The sequence below is a fragment of the Apis florea genome, unplaced genomic scaffold, assembly GCF_048593485.1.
Source record: "Apis florea isolate Af1SG1 unplaced genomic scaffold, ASM4859348v1 contig_3585_pilon, whole genome shotgun sequence".
In the NCBI taxonomy this organism is placed as follows: Eukaryota; Metazoa; Arthropoda; class Insecta; order Hymenoptera; family Apidae; genus Apis; species Apis florea.
In genome coordinates, this window is record NW_028256788.1 from 2,980,662 (window position 1) to 3,007,231 (window position 26,570).

Genomic DNA, 26,570 nt, shown 5'->3' on the forward strand with positions numbered 1-26,570 from the left:
TCTTACTTTCCGTTATATACTTTTTACATTTTTCTCTCGAAATCTAATGTTTTTTTCATTTTTCCTATATTCATTCAAACATTTAAATTTAAGAGATCAAAATTAAATGCCTACAACACAAAATTGTGTAGTTAGTGTTCTTAATAATTTTATAATATAATAATCTTAATAATTTTTTTTTTTATAAAAAAATTATGTTTATTAAACATTTTAAATATTTTTTTTGTAATAAGAAATGATAAAATAACAAGAATAAAATTAAAAAAAATTCAAATTTATCGTTAATATTTAATATTTGATGTAATTGGTAAAAAGATCTAATGAAATTGAGAATAGAAAACGAATAAGAATTTTTTCAAATTTAATTATTTGGATTATTCGAATCGTGATTTATTTCAACATTTAATATTCTTGCTTATCCGCTATAATAATTTTTATACCGAAAAATACATCAAACGTTAGGGAACGCGTGATTCGAGTAATAAAATCAATTTAAATCTATCTTTCTTTTTATGAGTATGCATTCGTTAATAAAATACATCCATTCGAGCGTTTCCTCTTTTCCCTTCTTGTTCATCCAACAGACCACGGATAATTCCAGTATAACAATGTCCATCGTCTCTCTCTTCTCTTTCTTTGCCAACGAATCGTTATCGCAAAAGTTGTTCCAATCAGAATTCTCTTATGTTTCTTCCAGTAAAAATTTTCGACACGTCTCATTTCCTCGATGAAGGTGAAAAGACGTTCTTGAAAAGGATCTTCGAGTGAATCGAGGAAATCGATCCAAATTCATCGTTATATACGAATCCGTGGCAAGATTCAAAGAAAATAAATCAATAATAAAATAAGGAAAAAGTGGTTTTCGCTAAATTTGAACACACGGATCCATTTATGAATCAAATTTTAAATCAACACGAGGACAAGTGAACTTCTTAATTTTTCACACCAATGTTTGACGTATTTTCAATCAAGTTAGCCTCTAATGGAATGGATCGAACCCATCGAAAACCCATATCTTAAATCAATTATTAAATTATTCGTATAAAATGATAATTATGAACATGATTCGAAAGTGATTGATTCCGAAAGATACGAAAATTTATTTTCATTCCACGATCTTGAATCGGTGGATCGATTAATAAAATTAATCGAATAATTTGGTGAAACGCTTCAGATGCGAGTGATTTGATCAAGCTGTGAAAGGAAAAGGAAACGATTGCCTGGTTGATCAAAATTTGTTCGTTCGTTCGTTTTCTCGGCCGGATTGATTTCTATCATGGTATAAGAAGATTCATCGTTGACGCAAGGTCGTCAAAAACGTTTTAACGCCAAGCTTAATATTTCTATAAAGGTGAATATTTTTCGTAATATTAAGTTTTGTGGATAAAAGATAAATAGCAATTGTGTTGGTGATTTTTTTTATTTTTATTCGTCGTCGAGAAGAGAAGGAAACGTAAGCCGACTCGACATGGGTTGCGAACTTGGCAAATTGGCTACACCGAATCAACCTACCACAGATCCACGACTTCCGCTTACGGCAAAACAGAAATTTACGGTTATGGCCAGCTGGAAAGCTGTATCCAGAAAATTGGAGACAACCGGTGTCTTTATGCTTATGAGGTTTGTAACGTTTTGGCGCTTTTCGTTCAACAGGCGATTATTTTATTCTTTATCTTAATATTACATTAAACAAGAAATAATATAATATAATTTTCAAACATGATTCTCAAAATTCACGTGATATCCAAACACAAAATAAATGCGAAAATAGTTAGTTATTCGATATGTAAACACAGTTCAAATCGATATTATACAAAATCTGTAATTTTATTCACCGGTAATCACGATGATCTTGACAAGCATTGAAACTTTTATAATCGATTTCTTGGAAAATCGACATTATCAATTTGCATCGAATGTCAAGAGGCAAATTTCCAAAATCAATCGTATTTGCAATAATATTATCATCGTGACACGCGAAAATACATGTTAAATAATTAACATATTTTTAAATAAAAAATTATTAGTAAAAGATAAATTTTAACTTTTGAACTTTATCAAATATTTGATGAGATACGACGTGTGTATTATTACGTTAGCCCATATATGCGTCACACGCTATTATACACGCGATTAGATGAGCATTTAGGCTCTTCAAGGACACCATCAACGTCAAACGCAATTTTCCAAAGGGAGAAAGAGCTCATTGATTCCTATATCGGGTCTTATACTATGGGATCTTTTACTATACATCTTTTTCCTTTTATCTTCCGTTCTAAGGAATGATTTATTATATTATATACCTGACACGATTTAACCGTCTCTTATTTTTTTTCTATCAAAATAAACCAAGTACCTACTATCGAATTCGTCGGAAATATTTTATTTGTATTTTTTATAGAACATATAAAATAATATAAAATCAAAGTTGAAGAAAATTCCAAATAAATTAAAACGAAAATACTAGAAAACTTGCAAGATATTTCTATAAAATAATTATCAGTTCGAAATATTATTTTATTTGTTTATATGCACATATTACATTTGAAATATGAATAAAATATTTATTTTCAATCTTCGATTGAAACGCGATAATCGTTTATCGAAAATGGTATTCGTATTTGTAATTTGTTACAAATTTTTCTCAATTTTGCATTATCAAATCTGATATAAGGACTTGACATAATTTTTTAATAAGAAAACCAGATTTGGCGATGAAGAAACTTTCATCACCAATTCTCATTATTCACCGATTCGCCGGGTTTCACATGATTCGAACGATCGTCTCTCATTTTATGAAATATTTGCCATGCTTGTGAATCATCTATCATTCTTTTCTTATTTCCACTTTATTCAATACCATTTTTTTTAAATATATCTATTGTCAATTGTTAAAATTAAAATACTAGAGAAACTATACGAACGTATACGAATAAACTATACGAATCATGGAAATTATATGATATAACATCCAAAGATTGAAATATTTAATGGAATAATTAAACATTAAGAAACAACTGAATATAAAAAATATAAATAATCTTTACTTTCACTTAAAACGTTAATAGAGCATAATATCAATTTTATCGAAATAATACAATTATAGCTATCTATTTTATAAAAAAAAAAAAAATCATTATTCATATCAGAAATATATATAAAGAACAAAATTGAATCGTATAATAAATTGACTATATAAAAAGAATTAGCGAATATATATGTAAATAGGATAGATATGTGATATTATATTTATCGAATTGGAAATAGAGAAATTCAATATGTACTTACTTTAGAAAGAATACAAAAGAAAAATATTCATTGACTATAATAAAATTGTCGGTCAATTTCATGAGGCCTTTGATGCTAATTAAAATCGGACAATCTCTTCCCTTCTCTGTTCCCCCCCTTCAATCCTTTCTATCCACAAATATTAGATTTCAGATTCTTCAATTTTTTTCTGTCAAACGCACGCAATTCCTCTTTATCCGTCGGTCTTCCAATGTTCGCGAAAGAACAATAGGTTTCTATACTGGCGTATAATAACCCATCGTAATTGACGTATTTACGAAGTTCCGTGTGCAATTCAAGAATAATTTTTTTTTTTTTTTCTTTTCTTTTTAAGAATTCCAGATTTTTCAGACAGAATTGAACGTTATCCGAGAATTCAAATGAGAAATAATTGGCAAAAATTTATAATTTAGAAAACTTATAATATAATTTCCACATGTTTAATTTTATACTTTATTTATTTATCGGTTGACAAGTTTATTATTATAAAAATTTACAGTATATACACAATTCTTCTTTTTTCTAATCAAATTCGTTCTAAGTCAAAACAGTTTTTAAAACAGAAAGATATAATTAGATAAAAAAGATAATTAATATAGTAAATAAAAATCAAGCATATTTTATTTTAACTATACCATTTTTTTCTACTTTTTATTTTCTTCAATTTATATTTGTAATAATAAACTCAATTGCAACAACAAAATAATAAAAAGGAAGTTAAATACACACAAACGAGAAGTATATTATCTATTCTATCAAGTTTTATATTTTAAAAAAATTGCAAAACACATCAACATACTTATTCCATGATTCTCATTCATAAAAAGGGGAGCACAAAAAGTGTACGCTAAGGAATGTACCGCAGAATGCTTCGAATTGAGAGACTAGAAGAATCAAAATACATACAACTTATCATTAGATGCGAAAAATCCGCATTGTTGTAACTCATGGGAAATCATCGCAAAGATTAGTGAATTTATCTATAATAAAAAATAAATATTTTAAATCATATCATATTACAAATATGATAAAAATTCTAATAATTAGATATGAAAACCATAAAAATTAAAATCTTAAAAACTTGAAATTTAAAAATCGAAATTCTGTAATTATTCTATTTTTTGATAGAAAAATTTAAATAATAGAAAATTAAAATAGAAAAACAAACATAATTATCTGTTTGCATAATCATCTTATTCTTAAAAGAAGCACCGATTCTATTAAAACGAATATTTATATAAAAAAAAAAAAAAAAATTAGGAAACTATTATATGCGTATGACCGCATAAAACAGGCACTGAGTCTAATTTCGCGTGTTTCTTATAATTAATTTTATTTAGATCTGTGGTACTCTAGAAAAAAAAAAAAAAACAAAAAGAAATATTATTGAGAAATAAACACCGATTCTATAGACTGCATTGTGTGCAGCCACACAATAATCTAGAAATGAAATTGTATCCGAATTAAAAATTGTTTTAATCAATTTTTTTATGAAGAGAAGAAAAAAATTCAATCACGGAAGATTAAACTTATGTTCAAACTCGTAAATATCAACCGATATTTTTAAATCTGTTCAGTACCTAATTACATTTTTTTACCAATGTTCAACAAATGATTCTATTATTCGCTACTCGTTTTCACAGTACCCTTTTGCGGGATTTTACATGCATTGACCTCTTCCTTTATTTTCTATCTTTATCTATCCTTTTATTATCGAATTATGAGATTCCTGATATTGATGCACTCTCGGCGTAATTAGAGCGTACAGGATGTTATGCCTACAAAGGGCATACCCTGAAATAATTTATCGTAGATCGAGGAGGAAATTGTGCAAATTCGATCCTCTTTTAATCAATAATCAAGTGGATATAAAAAATATTTAAAAAGAGAGAATTAAAGAGAATAAGAGAGAAATTTTTATTAAAAATTAGTAAATGTCTCTTTTGATTGTGCGCATACATACATATATGGTACGTACAATCGATCATGATCAATGATTATGTCACGTCAAAATATTGTGTACATCTATTTAAGATAGATTTTAATTTATTTTATGTGGATAATTATAAGAATGGGAAGTTATTTAATTTTGATTATTATTATATATATATATATATATATATATATATATATATATATATATATATTTTATATATGTATATAAAAAAAGGATCGTCTCATTTAAAAAAATATTGAAAAATACAGTTATAGAATATTTAGAAAAATTATTATCAAACACAGAAAATTCGCTCAAAACTCATTATCGGAAAGATGTAATTAAATTCTTCTATCATAACAAAATTCTTTCTCTCGTGCTATTGTTCCATCGATTATAGGTTTCATGATAGTTTTCGATAAAGATATTTTCGTAAAATAACGAACGATTAATAACGAATAAACGACAGTAGAGGTATTTATCTTTTTCTGTTTTTTCTTTTTTTGTTCATTTTTCAATGTTAACGAATCGTTCGAGGATCGAAAGTTCCGACATGAAACGCAAGCGACCGTTGTTTTTCCGTTTCTATCCGACTGTTAACGGACAATGGACTTCCTCGTATTGGCATTTTCAGACTTATTCACGTGACCAGGCGTAGAAATAGCGCGCTCATGGCTGTTTCTAGACGAGTCGACGTGAAAATGAGCCTATTCCGTTTTTTCATTTTCCACTATCCTCCATGCTATTTTTCACCCATTTTTTAAACGCGAATGTTCCTTTTTTAATTTCATTCCATCCTTATCCCACCTTTCATCCTCTTTTATCTATTGTTCTTTTTCTTAACAAGCTTTCTTTTAGTCTTATATCATAATTATATATATAATCTTCTCCTTTTTTCTAATCTTTTATTCATGTTTTACAGATTATTTTTTTTTATTTATTATTATTTTCTTCTTCTTCTTCTTCTTCTTCTTCTTCTTCTTTCTCGTTTCTCTACTTTTTTCCTCTTTTTTTCAACTTCGCTGAGAACATATTTCTCACTTTTTTTTCATTTCTTATTTCTCAATCATTCCTGAAATACATCATGTAATTATTCCAAGTCTATTCTCGTGTCATTGAAAATTCGCAAGAATTTTATATTTTCATTCAGTTTTACCTGTTTAAAAGTATTATGCGATATCGCGTTCCAAAATAATCAGTTCGTTCAAAACTAGTCAAATGATTATTACAGATATACCATTCGGCTTGCCTTTGTTCTCGATACAGATAAAAAAAGAACGAGCGAAGAGTTTGAAATAGCAACAAATTATAAAATGATCGACGGAGCAATATTAATTATTTTTTTGAAAAGAATAGAATGATATATCATTTCGTTCTATTATTAAACAATTTTTCTTCTTCGTTTCTCGTTTTCACGAATAAGAAATATTTCGATTTCAAAAAAGAAACGGAGATCTTGAATTAGACGATTATCGCTTATCTCGGAATAATACTCGCATATACATTTATAGAAACAAGAAAATTTAGATAATTTGATAATTCTGATTTTAATGAAATGATTTTATTTGATTTTAAAATTTTCTAAGCAAAATTGTATTCGAAACATATTGGAAATTTTGGAAATTAATTTCATCCTCAGATATTTTGTAAAAAAAAAAAAAAAAAATATACAATATATATATATATATATATATATATATATATACATATATATATATATAACTTTAGAAAGAAAAGTTTAAATTAAGTGTTGGAAATTATTCGCGCAAATTTAGAAAAATTGAAAATTTTTTTTAAAAAAAGAGAATAACAATGTTTTATTGGCTAACCCAAACATACATACATATATTTTGGTACTTGGAGAAATTAAAATTAACAAATTCGTTATATTTGATCTTCTCTTCTTCGATGAAATAAACAACAAACATTGGACAATAACAAACATATTCAAATGCATGGAAATCGTACGGAGAACCGCTTTAAAGCAATTTAATCAAGTTTAATCCGTCCATACCCTCGACATCATAGTTTGAGATGAAAGTCGATCAGAGACGTTTAGTCCAACCAGTGCCTCCGGAATCAATAAACGTGCTGTACGTGCGTATTATGCTTGGAATATTGGAATTCGCAACCTGCTAGTTTATCGTTAGTAAGAATTTTTTTTTAACATTATCCCTTTTTACTCAAATTTTGGTTAAAACGACAGCACAGATAAAGAAAAATAGAATAAAATAAATTTTATCAAAATTAAAACAATTTTTTTAGTAAATTAAGAAACGCAGTCAGAAAGTAATAGGGGGATGGAGAGAATAACTTTGAAATAAAATATTAAAAATTGAAAAATATTTTCACAAATAAATGTTATTTAAAGATAGCATTTCTACTTTTAACCGTAGCATGATACGCGCTTCACTGACCAAACAAGTTGAAAATTTGGATGAAACGAGGGGGAGGGGGAGGAGGGGGAGAGAAAAATCCTGAAATCTCTTCTCAAACTTTCTAATCTTCCCCAATGTTTTGAAATACTTGAAATAAATATTTGAAATTTTTATCATTTTCTATGTACTTTTTTTTATTAAAAATAAGATAAATCACATTTTAAATTCTCAAAAAGCGCAAAGTATTTTGTAACAATTTTATTTAAAGTATTAAAAAATATTATAAAACTTTAAATGTTTCGATATATTTTTAAGATGAAATATTTTAATATATCGAATAAAACAAAATAATATTAGAAAAATATTACTATATATTTGAAAAGTAATATTATTTGTTACATATTTGTTAAATTCTCATTTAAGATAGGAAATTTTATTTCAAATTCAAACCTCAAGGAATTCTCCTAAAATGACTATATATCTATCTACATATGTATATATGCGCACAGTAATTTGGCGGTTCGATTATGTAATAGAACATCAAAGTCAATAATTACTCTTAAGAGCTATTCATACCTCAAGAGTCTTATCCAAGTTCCTTACTATTGATTCTATCTATTCAGGACATAGCGAACGTATACAGGGTGTCTTAAAAATGTTGGAATATCTGTAAAATGGAGATTCCTGGGGTAATTTCAAACAACATATTTTCCTTTACAAAAATTTTCATTACGACTTTGTTAATTGAAAGTTTGTTAACAAAAAAACATTGGCCAATCACGAACTGCGCAGTTTAATCGACAGCATTACGAACAAATCGGAGCAACATATCTTGAAGAAAATGTTGAATATTATATTTATTTATTTATTTACTTATTCATCGTTGGTGATATAATTTTGCGATATAATTTTTTATCGGTAAAAAAATATTTGTTATATTTAACACATTTTCATATTAATATCATTGAATTTATTTCGACACGACGAAAAAATGTTCATAGTTATCAAACTATGAGAACTATTCACCAAGATTTTACCATTTAAAAAGTTTTGTAACAAAAAATATAAATAGTAAATAGTAAATAGTAAATAGTAAATAAATATATAAATAGTAATTCTTTAAATCAGAAGAATATGATATATATGATACAATGTATTATATTAATAGTTCTGAGATTAAATATACTTAGCTAGAATCAGTTTATATTAAATAATAATTAAAAAATTTCGTTTAACACGATATTAAAATTTACATTAATGTTTGTCGGAACTAAATCTTTAAATTTTTTTCTCAAGGTTTTGATAGACTTAATGAACTTTTAAAGTTGAGACTAAAGATTTTAGTCACTTTAACATAAGGTTGTTCCGACATGTCATCTTGCCATGCTCTTCGCTGTGACTCTTAAGAAGTTGAGAAAACGAAGCAGAGCATGATAATAAGACAGTTTTGTCAGAATGGACCGACTAATTAAACGTGTAAGCGAAACGAAAATAAAAATGCAAAATAAGATAAAGAATTAAGAGAAAACAATAATAAAAATAATTTAATTAATTCACAGTTTGCTTTTTCTAAATTATTCGTTACTCGCAAATATATATAATTATATATTCGTTATATTATTTTTCATATTTATTATATTACATTGTACAGCAATATATCCGATTTTATAAACTTTGATAGATCTTTCTTATAGATTCTAACGTGCTGAATATGAATATGTAAATCTAGTATTTTTCTAAAATTCATAGTTATCGAAAATTTGTGATTTCAAAACAAAAAATTCAACTTTTTAATCTTGCAAATACTTGATAATTATTCAATTACTCAATACGTACATATAATTAACGGCAATTAAGTTAAACAAAATAAAATATTTATCTTTAATTCATAGAAAATAAATAATATGTATTTTATATAATAGAATTATATTTTTAATCGAAATAGATCACAAATTCGTTATATATATATAAAATATCTAATATAAATGAACATTTCAATTATTATTTTATACATATAGATATTGCTAAACAAAATAACAATGAAAAATTTTCTTTTCTTTTCTATTTAAATTAAATTAATGAAAAAATATAAAAATAAAATAATCGTGGATACACATATAAATTATGTTTCAAGAAAAGATAAAAAAGGAGAGAAAAGAGAAAACGAATAAATCAATTAGAAAAATAAATTGAACGTATATCAATGTGCGTATATATAGTATATGTATAAAGATGAAATTCAATTCGTTTGGAAAGAAAAAATTAAGAAGAAAGAAAATTGTTAAGAAACAAAAAAACATAAAGATAAAAGATATGAAATAGAGATATATTAAAAAGAAATATCGGTTTTACGTAACAATTGTTAGATTGGTTGTTAGATCAAGTTTCGAAAAGTTCCAAGGAAGTGTAAGATGTATCGTAAAAGCTCCTATTCTCTAAAGGGCAAGTTAGAGATATATAACGCCTAAAAAAATTCAAAAAGAAATCGAGTACTTTTTCTTGTTTCGTCTCGTCAAAAAATGTAACATGTTATTATTTATATACATAAAATAAAAATTGATTCGATAATGAAAAAAAAAAAAATAGACAATTTAATTATAAAAATAATAATATGGTAATGATATCAACATATAGCAATGACAATATGTTATCAAGAAATAGATTAAAAAAAATTTTTATCAATCTTATTAATTATGTTTTTTTATTCGCAATTATTAAAAATATTAAAAACTTGAAATTATCTTATAAAAAAATAAATAATAAAACATTGCGATGAAAATATATATAAAAATATATATCGAAATATTTCTGGCTTCAAATTCAAATTTACAATATTTCAAATAAATTTGAATTTTGTTTATTTAAAAATATTTAAAAATAAATTTCATTGCAAAATTGGCACAATTTATATGAAAAAGCTTTTTTATCATTATTTCATTATACATATTATATATACGTATATACTTATTTTTTGAAAAAAAAATTATAAATTATAAATTATAAATTATCGAAATTTTTGATAAGTATAGGAATATATTATTGATTCATAGAATCAGCTCTGAAATCATCAATTCTACAAGATTTTGACCCATAAAAAGATCTTTCAAATTGATCTTTCATGTCCCATGAATAAATCCTCTATATCATTATTATTATTATACATTATTACATTTATTTATAGGTTGTTCGAAGAAAATGAAGAATTAGTACAAATGTTCTCACGATTTTTGGATTTAAAATCGAAAGAAGAACGATTCGATATGGTAGAATTAGGAAAACATGCAGAAAAAGTAATGGGTGCTCTAGATGAAGGTATCAGAGGCCTCGACAACATGGATGATTTTCTGACATGCCTTCATCAAGTCGGAGCCACGCATACGAAGATTCCTGACTTCAATCCACAATATTTTTGGGTAAGTTTGCAAAAAAAAATTGTTAAGTCAATGACAATTCTTTTTTCTGTTTCTTCCGTGTTTTTCGATTCTCTGAAAATATCAAATGTCATTTTATATAGTTTTTAATTCATTCTATCGTAACATCGGCAGATTACATATAGATCGCAGAGTTGGACACTGAATCCCTTATAAAAAGTAATTAGTTAAAATTTCGAATAAAGTTACTTTAAATATAATAATTCATATTAAAACGGTTGAATAAAATTTATTCGTAATTATATTATAGATGATTATATCGCTCTTCGATAAAATCTCGGCCATTTGGCACTACATTTATTCGATATTTATATGCGTATATTTTGAAAAATAAATTATCGAAACGACTTATTCAAGTAACTTTATTCTTGAATCATTAAAATTTTGCCCATCTCTAGATAGACTGTAGGTGATTTCGGAAGTTGGGAGAAAGGGAAAAACGAATTCCGTTCGTTGCTGAAAATAAGTCTCGTGGAAACAAAGCTGGAAAGATGCACGGTATGCATGTTCCGCATATTCACGTTGAACGGTATAAATCGCACGATATGTTAAATTATATCGGTATATTTTATAATTACAAAAAATGCAATCATTATCTTAATATTACGCATAACGGCTATATCGAATAAAATATTGGAAACAGTATAACACGAATAATTTATTAAATATTCGAGATAGCGAAGAATAGAGGAGATAATGGAATAAATTTAATCAATCATTACTGTATATTATATCAATAAATGCATAAACATCCGAAATTTATTCATGATAAATTAGCTCTAGAACACGAAAATCTTGACAAAATGTCTCTCATATTTCGATCAATTTTATTTTTCAGAAAATCGAGCAACCGTTTCTAGAGGCTGTGAAACGAACTTTAGAAGATCGATATTCGGAAAATGTGGAGAGCACTTACAAAGTGACGATCAAATTTATCATCGAGACGTTGATCGACGGATTCGATAAGGCACAGAACGACAAGGCACAAAGTGGCACCGCTAAATCCTAGTCGTCTTAATCAATAAAGAGTACTCCTTCCTCCCCTTTCCAAAAAAAAAAAAAAAAAAAAAAGAAATATGATTCGACGCTTTGTCTTCAAAGGATTTCATAAACTTCAAAAAGTGAAATTCAAAAACGATAAAATTTGATCGATAAATAATAATGAACGGATCGCTCGATCATCGCGAGCGTTCTTTTATTATCCTTTATTATTTAAGAATATCTCCGTGTTTCTCCGAATTATGCGATGTTTACGATGCGATGTCATCACGATCGACGACAAGATACAGGGACAAAGACAAATTATCGCGTCAACGTTCTAATAACGTTCTTTTTTACATAGAGAGAGCGCGAACGATGCGGCCCTATAGATCGATTAGGTTTGAAAATCTTTTTCCTTCGAGCAGGTCTCGATCATGGAAAACAATTCGTGGAAAAATAGATATATTTATGATTTAGAATGGAACGAATATAGAAATAAAATTTCTTTTTTCTATTATCATGACTTCTAATAGCGAACAAACGTTGCCTTCTATATATATATATACATATATATATATATATATACACACACACACACACACACATACACACACATATATACATATACGAACTATCGATCAATTTTTTAAAATCGCTCTATAATACTACTTATGAATTATTTTCGTTGATTTTTTAAAATTATTTTATAATAATATGCAGTTTTAAAATAACGTTTCTCCCTATGTAAAAATTAATTTTGAACTAGATTTGAAATAAATTAAAAAGAATTATTATTAGAGAAGCAAGAATTTTTAATTTTCAAATTTGTATTTAAATTCATTTCATAAATAACGTTGTATTAAAAATTTAGTTTTAGTCGAAAAAATCACTCATTATAAATTTTAAAATAGAATTGAATTATCTCGGCTATAATTTATATGATAAATTATTAATTGAAATGTATACATATACATGTAGATTTTTAATAAAAGCAATAAAAAGGCAAAGGGGCACTTTTAAATTGGAAAGAAAGAAAGCATAGAAAAAAATAAATAATTTAATTGTTAAAAATATATCGATGAATCGATATATAGTGTCCCAAGATCGATGATTATTATCTTATTTTCTATCGTAAAACTTCTGAAATCATTGCAAAATCGTTGAAAATGCAAATACAATCACATAAAATAACAAAAATTAAAAAATTTGTTTAAAAGAATATTGAAATGTTATTTTCAGAAAGAAAGAATAACATTTGTAAAAAATATCGCTCGTAAACAACAAAAACAATGGTTCATATATCATCGATTAAAAGTAAAATATACATATAATTATTTTATTATGTTTTTATTATGTTTTAGAACATTACTTATATAATAATACAATATCGCGAACATATTTTACATATATTAATTTTGAAACGTATCAACAAATTTATAACACAATATAAAATAAAAATAAGAATTAAAAAGTTAAAAAAGTTGTCTTAAAAGAAAATAAAAAATTAAAATTTACAATCTTTAAAAATTAATTTTATAGGAACTTACGTGAAAATCTTTTACATGAAAATTCTAGAACATTATATAAAGGCAAATTTTTTCACTATTAGAAAATGATCATGCAATAATTTTGTTTTTTCCGTTCCACCCTAATACAATTATCGTATCGCGCACGCGATCGTTTCGTCTTGGGCCGAAACGAATCTTTAACTCTCTTGACGGCCAAAGATAGCGAGTGCGAGCGTTAACGCGTTCTTATTTGTATATAATGTTTATCAATTTCTCGATTTATTTGGAGAAAGATTTTTCTTTTTTAAAATTATTTCTATCATCGAATACATACGATCCTATAATTTCTTTGAGATGTAATTTATATACGTATATTGAACGTTGTAGAGTATCGTTCAAAATACAGTAGAAGGGAATAAAGTTAAAAATTATATTATTTTTTATCTTTCTTTCTTTTATTATTAATCAATTAAAATAATCAAATATTTAATAAATATATCGTTTAAAAATAATTTATTTTTCAAATAAAATTTTATAATTTATTCCCAAACGTTAATATTATTTCAAATAATTATTTATTATTCTTTTTTATTTTATTCGAAACAATTTTTTTTTCTATTCGTTATTTATTTCTATTTGAAATTAAAAAATAAAAAGTGTCCAAACTTGCGCGAGAAAATAAATAATAATTATCGCAAAATGTACTTTGAAATACAATTTATTCCAAAATTAGAAAAAAAGACGAGAAATTTGTTAAATTTGTTTCAAAAACTCACTTAAATTTGTTTTAAAAAATAGTAATATTCGACACACAAAATACGCGCATCTTTTTTTTCTTCCTTTTTTGCATGAAAATCACGATCAGTATTTTACTATATCCACCACGAGCATATTCGTCGTTGTATAGTTCGTCGTTAATTCGTGTGTCATGGAGCGTTTCAAAGTCGTCTCGTTACAAGGGAGCAATATTGGAAAGTGGTACAATGAGTAACAAAGAAATCGATAACCTGTATTCTCTCAAAGTACAGAATCCATTAGGACGCTTATAAGCGTGACAAGATCCAATGACGCGTGCTCGAAAAAAGATTATTAATAAATCGTACAATCGAAACTCGACGTAAACTTCTCCTAAACTCGACTCGTTCGTTTAGGTTTGATAAGAAAAAGAAAAAAAAAAAAAAAAAGAAACGACAAACGAGTAATCGTTCGATTATGGACCAATATTTTTGAATTATAAATACGGTAGAACAAATAAAAAGTACGTTATACGAACGAATCAAATATTCGGATAAAAAAATTTTCATACGATAGAACAGAAGCGCGTTCGATACGCAATTTTTACGTATCTATAATATTAAGAGCACCGAGACATAATATCGCTTCTTTTTCCTTTTTTTTTTATATATAGTCGTTTTAATTAATCATCATTTTCGATTAATTTTTTTTAAAAAATGTAGGTAATGTATAATATATAATTTATATATTATCTTATTAATAATAATAGAAAGGCGATCATAATATAGGCGACGGCGATGAATAAAATAGTTTTAAACGCGATATCAATTCTAGATTTACACGATATTCATCTACGGAAATAATTATTTTTTTATATCCATTATGAAAATTGTATCTATATAATTATCGTTTGTAATTTCGGTAAGAGGAATTCAATTATAACACGTTGCATAAAAATGTACGATACGTTGAAAATTTTATAATCGAACAAAACACGAAATGAAATAATACGATTCTCCATGCAAATTTTTCATTGCGTGTACGCTCGCGTAAGAAAAGAAAAATGTTTCACTCTCATCGAACATATTTCCATCTCGCAACGACACGATTTTTATACATATCTATAATGACAAAATGAAAAAGTAGTAGCGCGTCACCTTTGACCGTCAAAAGACAATTATATAGATTTTTACTCGTGGAATTATCGGAAAAAAAGAATATAAGATTAGGGTGCATCTCTTTGCGAAATGTCAATTTCTTAGGTGGTTCTTAATACACGGAACACCTTTATTTCTGTATTATCTTCCTCGCTGTATATATACATATACGTATATCTATCTCTAATTTCTCTCCGAGGTCAATTTATTTATGTACGTATCTCGTTACCGAGGAAATCAAATCGTCATTGTTTAAGAAAATTATTATATTCGTATATATAAATGAAATTGGAAAACACATAGACTCAACGTCACGATTTATCAATCTTTTTCGAAAGTTGTGCATTTATAGAATCATATGCATTTATATTATATAATATAATATATCGCACAGATATTTTGAAAATGATGTTTCTAAAAAAAAAAAATAATAAAAAAATAAATAAATAAAAAAATAAAACGTTTGTAAGTTTTATGTTATTTATTAAACAATAATAACAATAATAATAATGGTAAAAAAAAAAATTTTAATTTTCTATTCTTTGCAAACTGTAATGCAATTCTTTTCCAACTCGTATAGAATAAATTATGTATTTTAAATTGTGTTACTTTTAAAAAATACATCTAAATATATATATATATATATATATATATATATATATATATATATATATACATACATATCTGATTGATTAAAAGCTTTTCCAACTTTATTATGCCATTTCTTGTCAACAATATCGTAATATCGTAAATATTTTCCGTTTAAACAAACGCATATGTACCACAGTGTGATCCAAAAAGTGTAAAATCATACATAACGCTTTATATGGAAGATAATTTTATTAGTGATTTTTCATCAGTTATTTTAATAATATTCTATTAATTAAAGCAAAATCGTTCAAATATTTTAGTAAAATTATAATGTTATATTTTTAATTATTTTTTTTATTTATTCTTTATATCATCTCTTTACATTTTATCGTTATCACATATAATCTTTATGTACAATTAACTATTATTAAAAAGTTCACGACGATGTTCTTTTAAAGGAATAATATACACACGAACCGACATAACTTTTGCATATCCATCTATATATCCATCATAAAGAAACGTCGAGAAAAAAAATGAAATTCAATAGTCTATTGCGGAATTATCATTAATCGTTAAAAAAAATCGATGTATCGACGATATATAATGAATTCGATTCATTATATGTTACATTATTTTGAAAATATATCATCAATAGTAATAATACGTAAAGATAAGCGAGACAGGCCTACTTTAACCATAAAAAAATATGATCACGATAACGATGTTACTTCTTAATAATATAATTCGCTATAAATTATTTTATAAAATTGTTCCTCGATCAACGAGTTACAAAAAGAAAAAACTACTTTGCCTCAGAGAGAAAATACGTGTTCAATGATAGGTGGAAAAAATGAATATATAACGCGAGATTCACATTATACATGATCGTTCGACTTGAAGAAATTTTGCATTTCGCGCTATATTTACAAGTATCGTAATCGGCATAATTGGCATTTCAGCGATGCGCTATCAAAAATGAAAACGATTCACCGTTAAACATTATAATTCAGTGACTTGTTATTTTTTTTTTTTTTTAATAGCAATATTTTTTTATAAGCGCGTCATTGGAATTGATTTTTCATCCGGTTCAAATACTAAAAAATGTTGGTGATCATGTACAATGCGAATACATTCTTATTAATTAAAAAATAAAATTGATCAACAAGCTAGATAAGAAAAGACAGCGTCTTCGCGGTTCTTAATCTAATAACTTTGCATCTAATTTCAAAAAGATTCTATCAAGAGAATTTGTTCTCACTTAAACAATTCTCGTTAAGCGTAATTAAAACGTTGTATAGCGTTGTTATAAATAATTAGAAAAATGCTACGTCTAGATATATAATTGAAAAATATAAAATATAAAATCTATGAATTATATTTTTTAATTTTAAATATTATTATTTAATAAATTATTTATAAAGATAAAAGGAATAAGAAATAACTTTACGCATTAATTATTTTCGAAACGAGAACCAATGGAATAATTATCTAATGAATATATCGATATCGTATCATTACGCTATAATTTAGCGATATAATAATTTATTAACACAATATCTTTATATATATATATATATTCTGATGATATATATATTCTATATATCATCGTTATTAGCTTAATTCATCGATACGATAATAGAAGAGAAATAATTTCATAGGATTTTTTCGTATAATTTTGAAATACCAAAAATAGCAGAAATTACTGAAAATTTTGAATATATTTCTTCAATCAATACATATTTCCTTTTATCTGCTATCTTATTTCTTATTTATAATTATTTATAATTATTATTACAATTTATTTTTCTTTTATTTTCTATCTTTATAATAAAAACTAAATTACATTATCGAAAAAAATTTTTTTTATTTTTTGCCATTATTATATATTATATTTTATTTTTAATACAAATATTTATATTTAACATTATACTTATAAAGGATAAAAACGCATAACAAGTTTCATTGTTAACGAACCACGATGTCGCTGTAGTAAATGTTGCATGAATATTAAAAAAAAAATCTGTACAAAATTGTTGTTATACAGAACGACGGCGGATTTGTTTTTTCTCTTTTTTTCAATTCTGAAAAATTTATCACGAAAATTTGTCTACGAAAATTTGCATAATCTGATGTGTACGGTAAGGAACTATTTGCTCGATTTAGAATAACCGAATATTTCCTCGAAGACACATCTTTTCTTTTTCGAAAGAAACAGCACACCTTTGTAAATCATTATACAACTTTTATACGTTAAATACAGCTTCGTATTGTGAAAATGAAATTATACGTAAAAAATCAAGTGCCTACATCATTTTCAATTTAAATTTATTTTTCAAAATATGGAATTATCATTTTGAATTTTCATTTCATTCGCAAATCGCTTTTCACTCTATGTATAAATTTCAAAAGAGTAAAAGAATTCTTACCGTAACCATTTAATGCGTGACAAATCTTAAACTAATAAAAAATGAAACAATCTAAAACGTGAGAAAACAAAATACATAAAATAAATTGTATTTTTCTTTCGCGCAGAAAAAGAATTATGTATAATCACAAAAGAGCACAAAATATATACATGTATATATTTGTGTTTTATATATATATATATATAATATAATATTATATAATATTTATATTATATATTCTTAACTTCACAATTGTGCAAATATTATATTATTTGTCCGTTTGTTCTATACAAAACTATCATTCAATGGAATATATTATATACGAAAAGAAAATACACAGATACACATACATAAATATGTATATTTTCTTTTCATATATCTGTATATAAAATTTATAAATATTTCGTTAATCTTCTTTTATTCACAGTTCGCTATATAGATCATTTCCATCAATTTCATGTCATTTCTATCTAATAATCATACGTTGTATCGCATATATGTAAGTAAGTAAGTATACATATATACGTATCTTCGAGTACTTATGTACTCACATACTCGCGTACAATACTAAAAGATTTTCAAGCCGTTTATCGCTATTAAATCATTGTTAAGTCAGTTAAATCATTGTTAATAAACGTATTTCATACGTTGAAACACATTAAGTCGATATAGGAATGAAACGTTCCAATAAATGTTATTTTAATAAACAATTGTATAGATGTAGTAAACGATTCGTACTTATTTTTATAAAAACCAATGCTTCTTTTATTTGTCCTTGATGTTTTAAAACAAATATACGAATTTATATTAGATATTATATTAGATATTTATATTATATTAGATATCCGACACGAACAATCACGATAAAGTTTCAAACTCACAATTCTCAGGAATAAAAGATTATTTTAAATAGTAATTTATATATTTTAATTTTTCGCTTAATCCTCGTTTAAAATATATATATATATATATATTTATTTCTATCATTTTCAATTATCGTATTCTTTTTTCTCGATAATGTTTTTTATAATTATACGTTAATTTATACGTTATACGATTATTTTTTTGTATTCAAGTTTTATTCGATTTTTCTAATTTTTACTGTTTAAATTCGATTTATGATATGTACCATTAAACGATATTTTAATATTCGAAATTTAAATATTTAAATAAAATATTAAAATATTCGTAAGAGAAAAAGAAAAAATATGTAAATCGAAAATGAAATAAAGGAAAGGAATCGAACGATTCGAAATTTTTGTTTTCGATTTATTAATTTTAATTATTATATTCCTTTCTTTTTTTTTTTTTTTTGATTTGACTTTCGTTCTTTTATTTTATTTTCTCGTATCCTCGTATTCGACGAGTATTTGGTTCTTCTTTTATCATTTTACATACATATAATTATATTTTTATACGTCGATATCTTATTTATTCAACAATCACTTATATTTTAATATTTTATTTAATATATCATATATCGATAAAATGTTTATTCGGAGAAAGGAATATGTCCGTTTCCTTCCGTGTTCGGAAACCGACTACGCTTAATCGTAGCTACGATACGTATACAATAACAATCGACGCGATAACAGCGTCGCGATTTACGTTCGCTATAATATTCGTAAGATTATTAATTTTTATTTCATTTTATTAATTTATCAATCGTTTTTACAGTATTTTTGTTTTATGTTATATTTATAGTTTTTTTATTTTTAAAATTTTTCGTTTTTCGAATAGTAATTTTTTTTTCTAAAGGTATCTTTTAATACATTTTTAACAAATTTATCGTCTTTTTTATTTTTTATTTTTTACTGCGTTTTAATAGCTTCAATGATAATATTAAATATATTTAATTACTATAATTTTTTTTTATATTTTTGTTCATATTTTTGATTTTTTAGAAGAATTTTTACGTATTAAAACATAGACGAAGTAAAAGAAAAAAAAAATAGAAAATAGGATGGAAATTAAATTTTATTAATTATTAAAAGAGACATCGAAAAATAGATGAAATTCGAAATCCCAATGAAATAATGAATAGATCACTGACAAACGACGCATCAATGGTCGGAGTTTTTTCTTTTTTTTTTTTTTTTTTAAATAAAAATATTTTTTCTTCCAACGATTGAACGACGAAAACGATCCGATGAAAGAAAATCAAAATTAAAAAAAAAACTTGTAAAAAATATTCTGGAGTACCTTAAATAGACAAAACTTAAAACTTTTCGCTAAGATGAAATGATGTTTTCTCTGCACGCCGAAGAATTCGGGTTTGAAATTTGCTCGGCTTTTTTCTCGAGCGACGGATAACTTTTTAACTTGCCACGAGGGAGTGACTCTCGGTGTTTTTCTCCCGCTATTAAAGACTTGGGAAGTCACTCTTCGGTCATTAGGGGATGTTTCATCCAGAAGATTTACCCACTCCGGTCCGAGGGGTGTTCCCCGGATCGGACACGAATTTTTGAGGAGACGCCGGAAGAAGATAGACAGGGCTATAACGGATTTCTCTTACAGGAAGCGAGTATACTAGGAGTGATTCTATTCTCGCAATGAGACAGCTAAATGGCGCGTAAAGATATTAGATGTCGGTAATAGAAGAAGAGTGTCGACATGTAATTAAAAAAGTAAGCGTAAAGAAGAAAGAAGAAAAGGATTTAGAATAAAGAAAAATAAATAGGAATAATTTCTCTTTCTTTTTTTTTTTTCTTTAATTGAAGGAAATTAAGGAATGTAATTTTAAAATGAATTATTTATAGTATACACAGGAATTAAAAGAAATTTAAAATTTAATATTTAAGGGAAAAAAGAAGACTAGATTTAAGATTTAAGAGTATTTGAACTAAAGTTAATAAAGATTAAAAGATGAATAATATTTTTGGAAAATATAAAGAAAGAGAAAGATTAAATATATAAATGCTTATCATTTATCATTTGATTATTTTAGATTTAGAAGGAATAGAGAAATATAATTTATTTTTGAGTAGAGTGAAGATAGATAAATGGCGTGATATATTTAGATACGGAGGAATTAATTGAAACTATGAAGGTTATAAGTGGCATCGACTGCATATTCTTGTTAATTTGTTTAACATTTGAAACATAATTATGAATCGATAAAGCGTCGAAAAAAGTATAAAAGGATAACTAGAGCTTGATACTAAATTTCATTTTGATTATTAAACCTTCTTACAATATTCCTCTTCTAAAAAATTTTGCAATTCTACATTAAACGATCGTTTATCAATTCCTGTTCACACGGTCATTTATCAATTTCTCCTCACACGGTCAATTATTAATTCCACCTCACACGCTCATTTATCAATTTCTCTTCACACGGTCGTTTATCAATTCCTCATCACACGGACATTTACCAATTCCTCCTCACACGGTCCATTATCAATTCCTCTTCACACGGTCATTTATCAATTCCTCTTCACACGGTCATTTATCAATTCCTCTTCACACGGTCATTTATCAATTCCTCTTCACACGGTCATTTATCAATTCCTCTTCACACGGTCATTTATCAATTCCTCCTCACACGGTCATTTATCAATTCCTCTTCACACGGTCATTTATCAATTCCTCTTCACACGGTCATTTATCAATTCCTCTTCACACGGTCATTTATCAATTCCTCTTCACACGGTCATTTATCAATTCGCTTTCACACGGTCATTTAGCAATTCCCTTTCACACGGTCATTTATCAACTCCCTTTCACACGGTCGTTTATCAATTCCTCCTCACACGGTCCATTATCAATTCCTCTTCACACAGTCATTTATCATTTCCTCTTCACACGGTCATTTATCAATTCCTCCTCACACGGTCATTTATCAATTCCTCTTCACACGGTAATTATCAATTCCTCTTCACACGGTCATTTATCAATTCCTCTTCACACGATAATTTATCAATTCCTCTTCACACGGTCCATTTATCAATTCCTCTTCACACGATAATTTATCAATTCCTCTTCACACGGTCATTTATCAATTCCTCTTCACACGATAATTTATCAATTCCTCTTCACACGGTCATTTATCAATTCCTCTTCACACGATAATTATCAATTCCTCTTCACACGGTCATTTATCAATTCCTCTTCACACGATAATTTATCAATTCCTCTTCACACGGTCATTTATCAATACCTCATCACAAACTCATTTATCAATTCCTCTTCACATGGTCATTTATCAACTCCCTTTCACACGGTCGTTTATCAATTCCTCTTCACACGATAATTTATCAATTCCTCTTCACACGATAATTTATCAATTCCTCTTCACACGGTCATTTATCAATTCCTCTTCACACGATAATTTATCAATTCCTCTTCACACGGTCATTTATCAATTCCTCTTCACACGATAATTTATCAATTCCTCTTCACACGGTCATTTATCAATTCCTCTTCACACGATAATTTATCAATTCCTCTTCACACGGTCATTTATCAATTCCTCTTCACACGATAATTTATCAATTCCTCTTCACACGGTCATTTATCAATTCCTCTTCACACGGTCATTTATCAATTCCTCTTCACACGGTCATTTATCAATTCGCTTTCACACGGTCATTTACCAATTCCTCCTCACACGGTCCATTATCAATTCCTCTTCACACGGTCATTTATCAATTCCTCCTCACACGGTGCATTATCAATTCCTCTTCACACGGTCATTTATCAATTCCTCTTCACACGGACATTTACCAATTCCTCCTCACACGGTCCATTATCAATTCCTCTTCACACGGTCCATTATCAATTCCTCTTCACACGATAATTTATCAATTCCTCTTCATACGGTCATTTATCAATTCCTCTTCACACGGTCATTTATCAATTCCTCTTCACACGATAATTTATCAATTCCTCTTCACACGGTCATTTATCAATTCCTCTTCACACGATAATTTATAAATTCCTCTTCACACGGTCATTTATCAATACCTCATCACAAACTCATTTATCAATTCCTCTTCACATGGTCATTTATCAACTCCCTTTCACACGGTCGTTTATCAATTCCTCTTCACACGATAATTTATCAATTCCTCTTCACACGATAATTTATCAATTCCTCTTCACACGGTCATTTATCAATTCGCTTTCACACGGACATTTACCAATTCCTCCTCACACGGTGCATTATCAATTCCTCTTCACACGGTCATTTATCAATTCGCTTTCACACGGACATTTACCAATTCCTCCTCACACGGTCGTTTATCAATTCCTCTTCACACGATAATTTATCAATTCCTCCTCACACGGTCCATTATCAATTCCTCTTCACACGATAATTTATCAATTAATCTTCACACGGTCATTTATCAATTCCTCTTCACACGATAATTTATCAATTCCTCTTCACACGGTCATTTATTAATTCCTCCTCACACGGTCCATTATTAATTCCTCTTCACACAGTCATTTACCAATTCCTCTTCACACGGTCCATTATCAATTCCCTTTCACACGGTCATTTATCAATTCCTCTTCACACGATAATTTATCAATTCCTCCTCACACGGTCATTTATCAATTCCTCTTCACAAGGTCATTTATCAATTCCTCTTCACACGGTCATTTATCAATTCCTCCTCACACGGTGCATTATCAATTCCTCTTCACACGGTCATTTATCAATTCGCTTTCACACGGACATTTACCAATTCCTCCTCACACGGTCCATTATCAATTCCTCTTCACACGGTCATTTATCAATTCCTCATCACAAACTCATTTATCAATTCCTCTTCACACGGTCATTTATCAATTCCTCTTCACACGGTCATTTATCAATTCCTCTTCACACAGTCATTCATCAATTCCTCTTCACACGGTCATTTATCAATTCCTCTTCACACGGTCATTTATCAATTCCTCCTCACACGCTCCTTTATCAATTCCTCTTCACACAATAATTTGTGAATTCTTCTTCACACGATAATCTATCGATTCTTCTTCACACGGTCATTTATCAATTCCTACTCTCGCGATAATTTATCAATTCCTCTACGTCCGGTCATTTATCAATTCCTCTTCACACGGCCATTTACCAATTCCTCCTCACACGATCATTTACCAATTCCATCCTTTCACACGCCAATTCATCAATTCTACTTCAAACGGTCATTTTTGAACCTGATATAACCTCCGATAATTTAAATTGACATAACCTTACATAACTTGATATAAAGAGACATAATCTAACTTTACGTTACCAAAAGAACGTTACTTCACACAACCTAGAACACATAACGTCACGTAACCTAACCTAACCTAACCTAAAAAACATAACCTAACCTTCCTTATCCTCACATAAACTAAAGAACATAACCTATCCTAAACTCACATAACCTAGAGAACATAACCTAACCTAACCTAACCTAACCTAAACTAACCTAACCTAACCTAAAAAATCTAACCTAACCTAACTTAACCTCACATAACCTAAAGAACATAACCTACCCTAACCTCACATAACCTAGAAAACGTAACCTAACCTAACCTAACCTAACCTAACCTAAAGAATCTAACCTAACCTAACCTAACCTAACCTAACCTAACCTAACCTAACCTAACCAAACCTAACCTATCCTAACCTAACCTAACCTAACCTAACTTAAACTAACCTAACTTAACCTAACCTAACCTAACCTAACCTAAAAAATCTAACCTAACCTACCTTATCTTCACATAACCTAAAGAACATAACCTATCCTAACCTAACCTAACCTAACCTAACCTAACCTAAAAAATCTAATCTAACCTACCTTATCCTCACATAACCTAAAGAACACAACCTACCCTAACCTCACATAACCTAGAAAACATAACCTAACCTAACCTAACCTAAACAAACCTAACCTAACCTAACCTAACCTAACCTAACATAACCTAACCTAACCTGACCTAACCTAACCTAAAAAATCTAACCTAACCTTCCATATCCTCACATAATCTAAAGAACATAACCTATCCTATCCTCACATAACCTAGAAAACATAACCTAACCAATCCTAACCTAACCTAACCTAACCTAACCCAAAAAATCTAACCTAACCTACCTTATCCTCACATAACCTAAAGAACACAACCTATCCTAACCTCACATAACCTAGAAAACATAACCTAACCAAACCTATCCTAACCTAACCTAACCTAAACAAACCTAACCTAACCTAACCTAACCTAACCTAACCTAACCTAAAAAATCTAACCTAACCTACCTTATCCTCACATAACCTAAAGAACATAACCTACCCTTACCTCACATAACCTAGAAAACATAACCTATCCTAACCTAATCTGCAGCCACATTACCTAGAAAATATAACCTAGAAAACATAACCTAACCTAACCAAACCTAACCTAACCTAACCTAAAAAATATAACCTAACCTACCTCATCCTATCATAACCTAAAGAACATAACCTACCATAACCTCACATAACCTAGAAAACCTAACCTAACCTAACCTAACCTAACCTAACATAACCAAACCTAACCTAACCTAACCTAACCTAAGAAATCTAACCTAACCTTCCTTATCCTCACATAACCTAAAGAACATAACCTATCCTAACCTCACATAACCTGGAAAACATAACCTAACCTATCCTAACCTAACCTAACCTAACCTAACCTAAAAAATCTAACCTAACCTACCTTATCCTCACATAACCTAAAGAACATAAACTATCCTAACCTCACATAACCTAGAAAACATAACCTAACCTATCCTAACCTAACCTAACCTAACCTAACCTAAAAAATCTAACCTAACCTACCTTATCCTCACATAACCTAAAGAACACAACCTATCCTAACCTCACATAACCTAGAAAACATAACCTAACCAAACCTAACCTAACCTAACCTAACCTAAACAAACCTAACCTAAACAAACCTAACCTAACCTAACCTAACTTAACCTAACCTAACTTAACCTAACCTAACCTAACCAAACCTAAAAAATTTAACCTAACCTACCTTATTCTCACATAACCTAAAGAACATAACCAATCCTAACCTCACATAACCTAGAAAACCTAACCTAACCTATCCTAACCTAACCTAACCTAACCTAACCTAAAAAAATCTAACCTAACCTACCTTATCCTCACATAACCTAAA

At 27.7% G+C, this 26,570-nt stretch overlaps 1 protein-coding gene across 1 annotated transcript; it reads left to right on the forward strand.

Moving 5' to 3' along the window:
- The first annotated feature begins 1,211 nt into the window (after positions 1–1,211).
- On the forward strand, positions 1,212–13,531 carry LOC100865589 (globin-1). The gene is made up of 4 exons (XM_031917083.2): positions 1,212–1,351; positions 1,444–1,620; positions 10,784–11,015; positions 11,872–13,531. The coding sequence occupies exons 2-4, from the start codon at positions 1,469–1,471 to the stop codon at positions 12,040–12,042; spliced, it is 555 nt and encodes a 184-aa protein (XP_031772943.1). The 5' UTR covers positions 1,212–1,351; positions 1,444–1,468; the 3' UTR covers positions 12,043–13,531.
- The last annotated feature ends 13,039 nt before the right edge of the window (positions 13,532–26,570 follow it).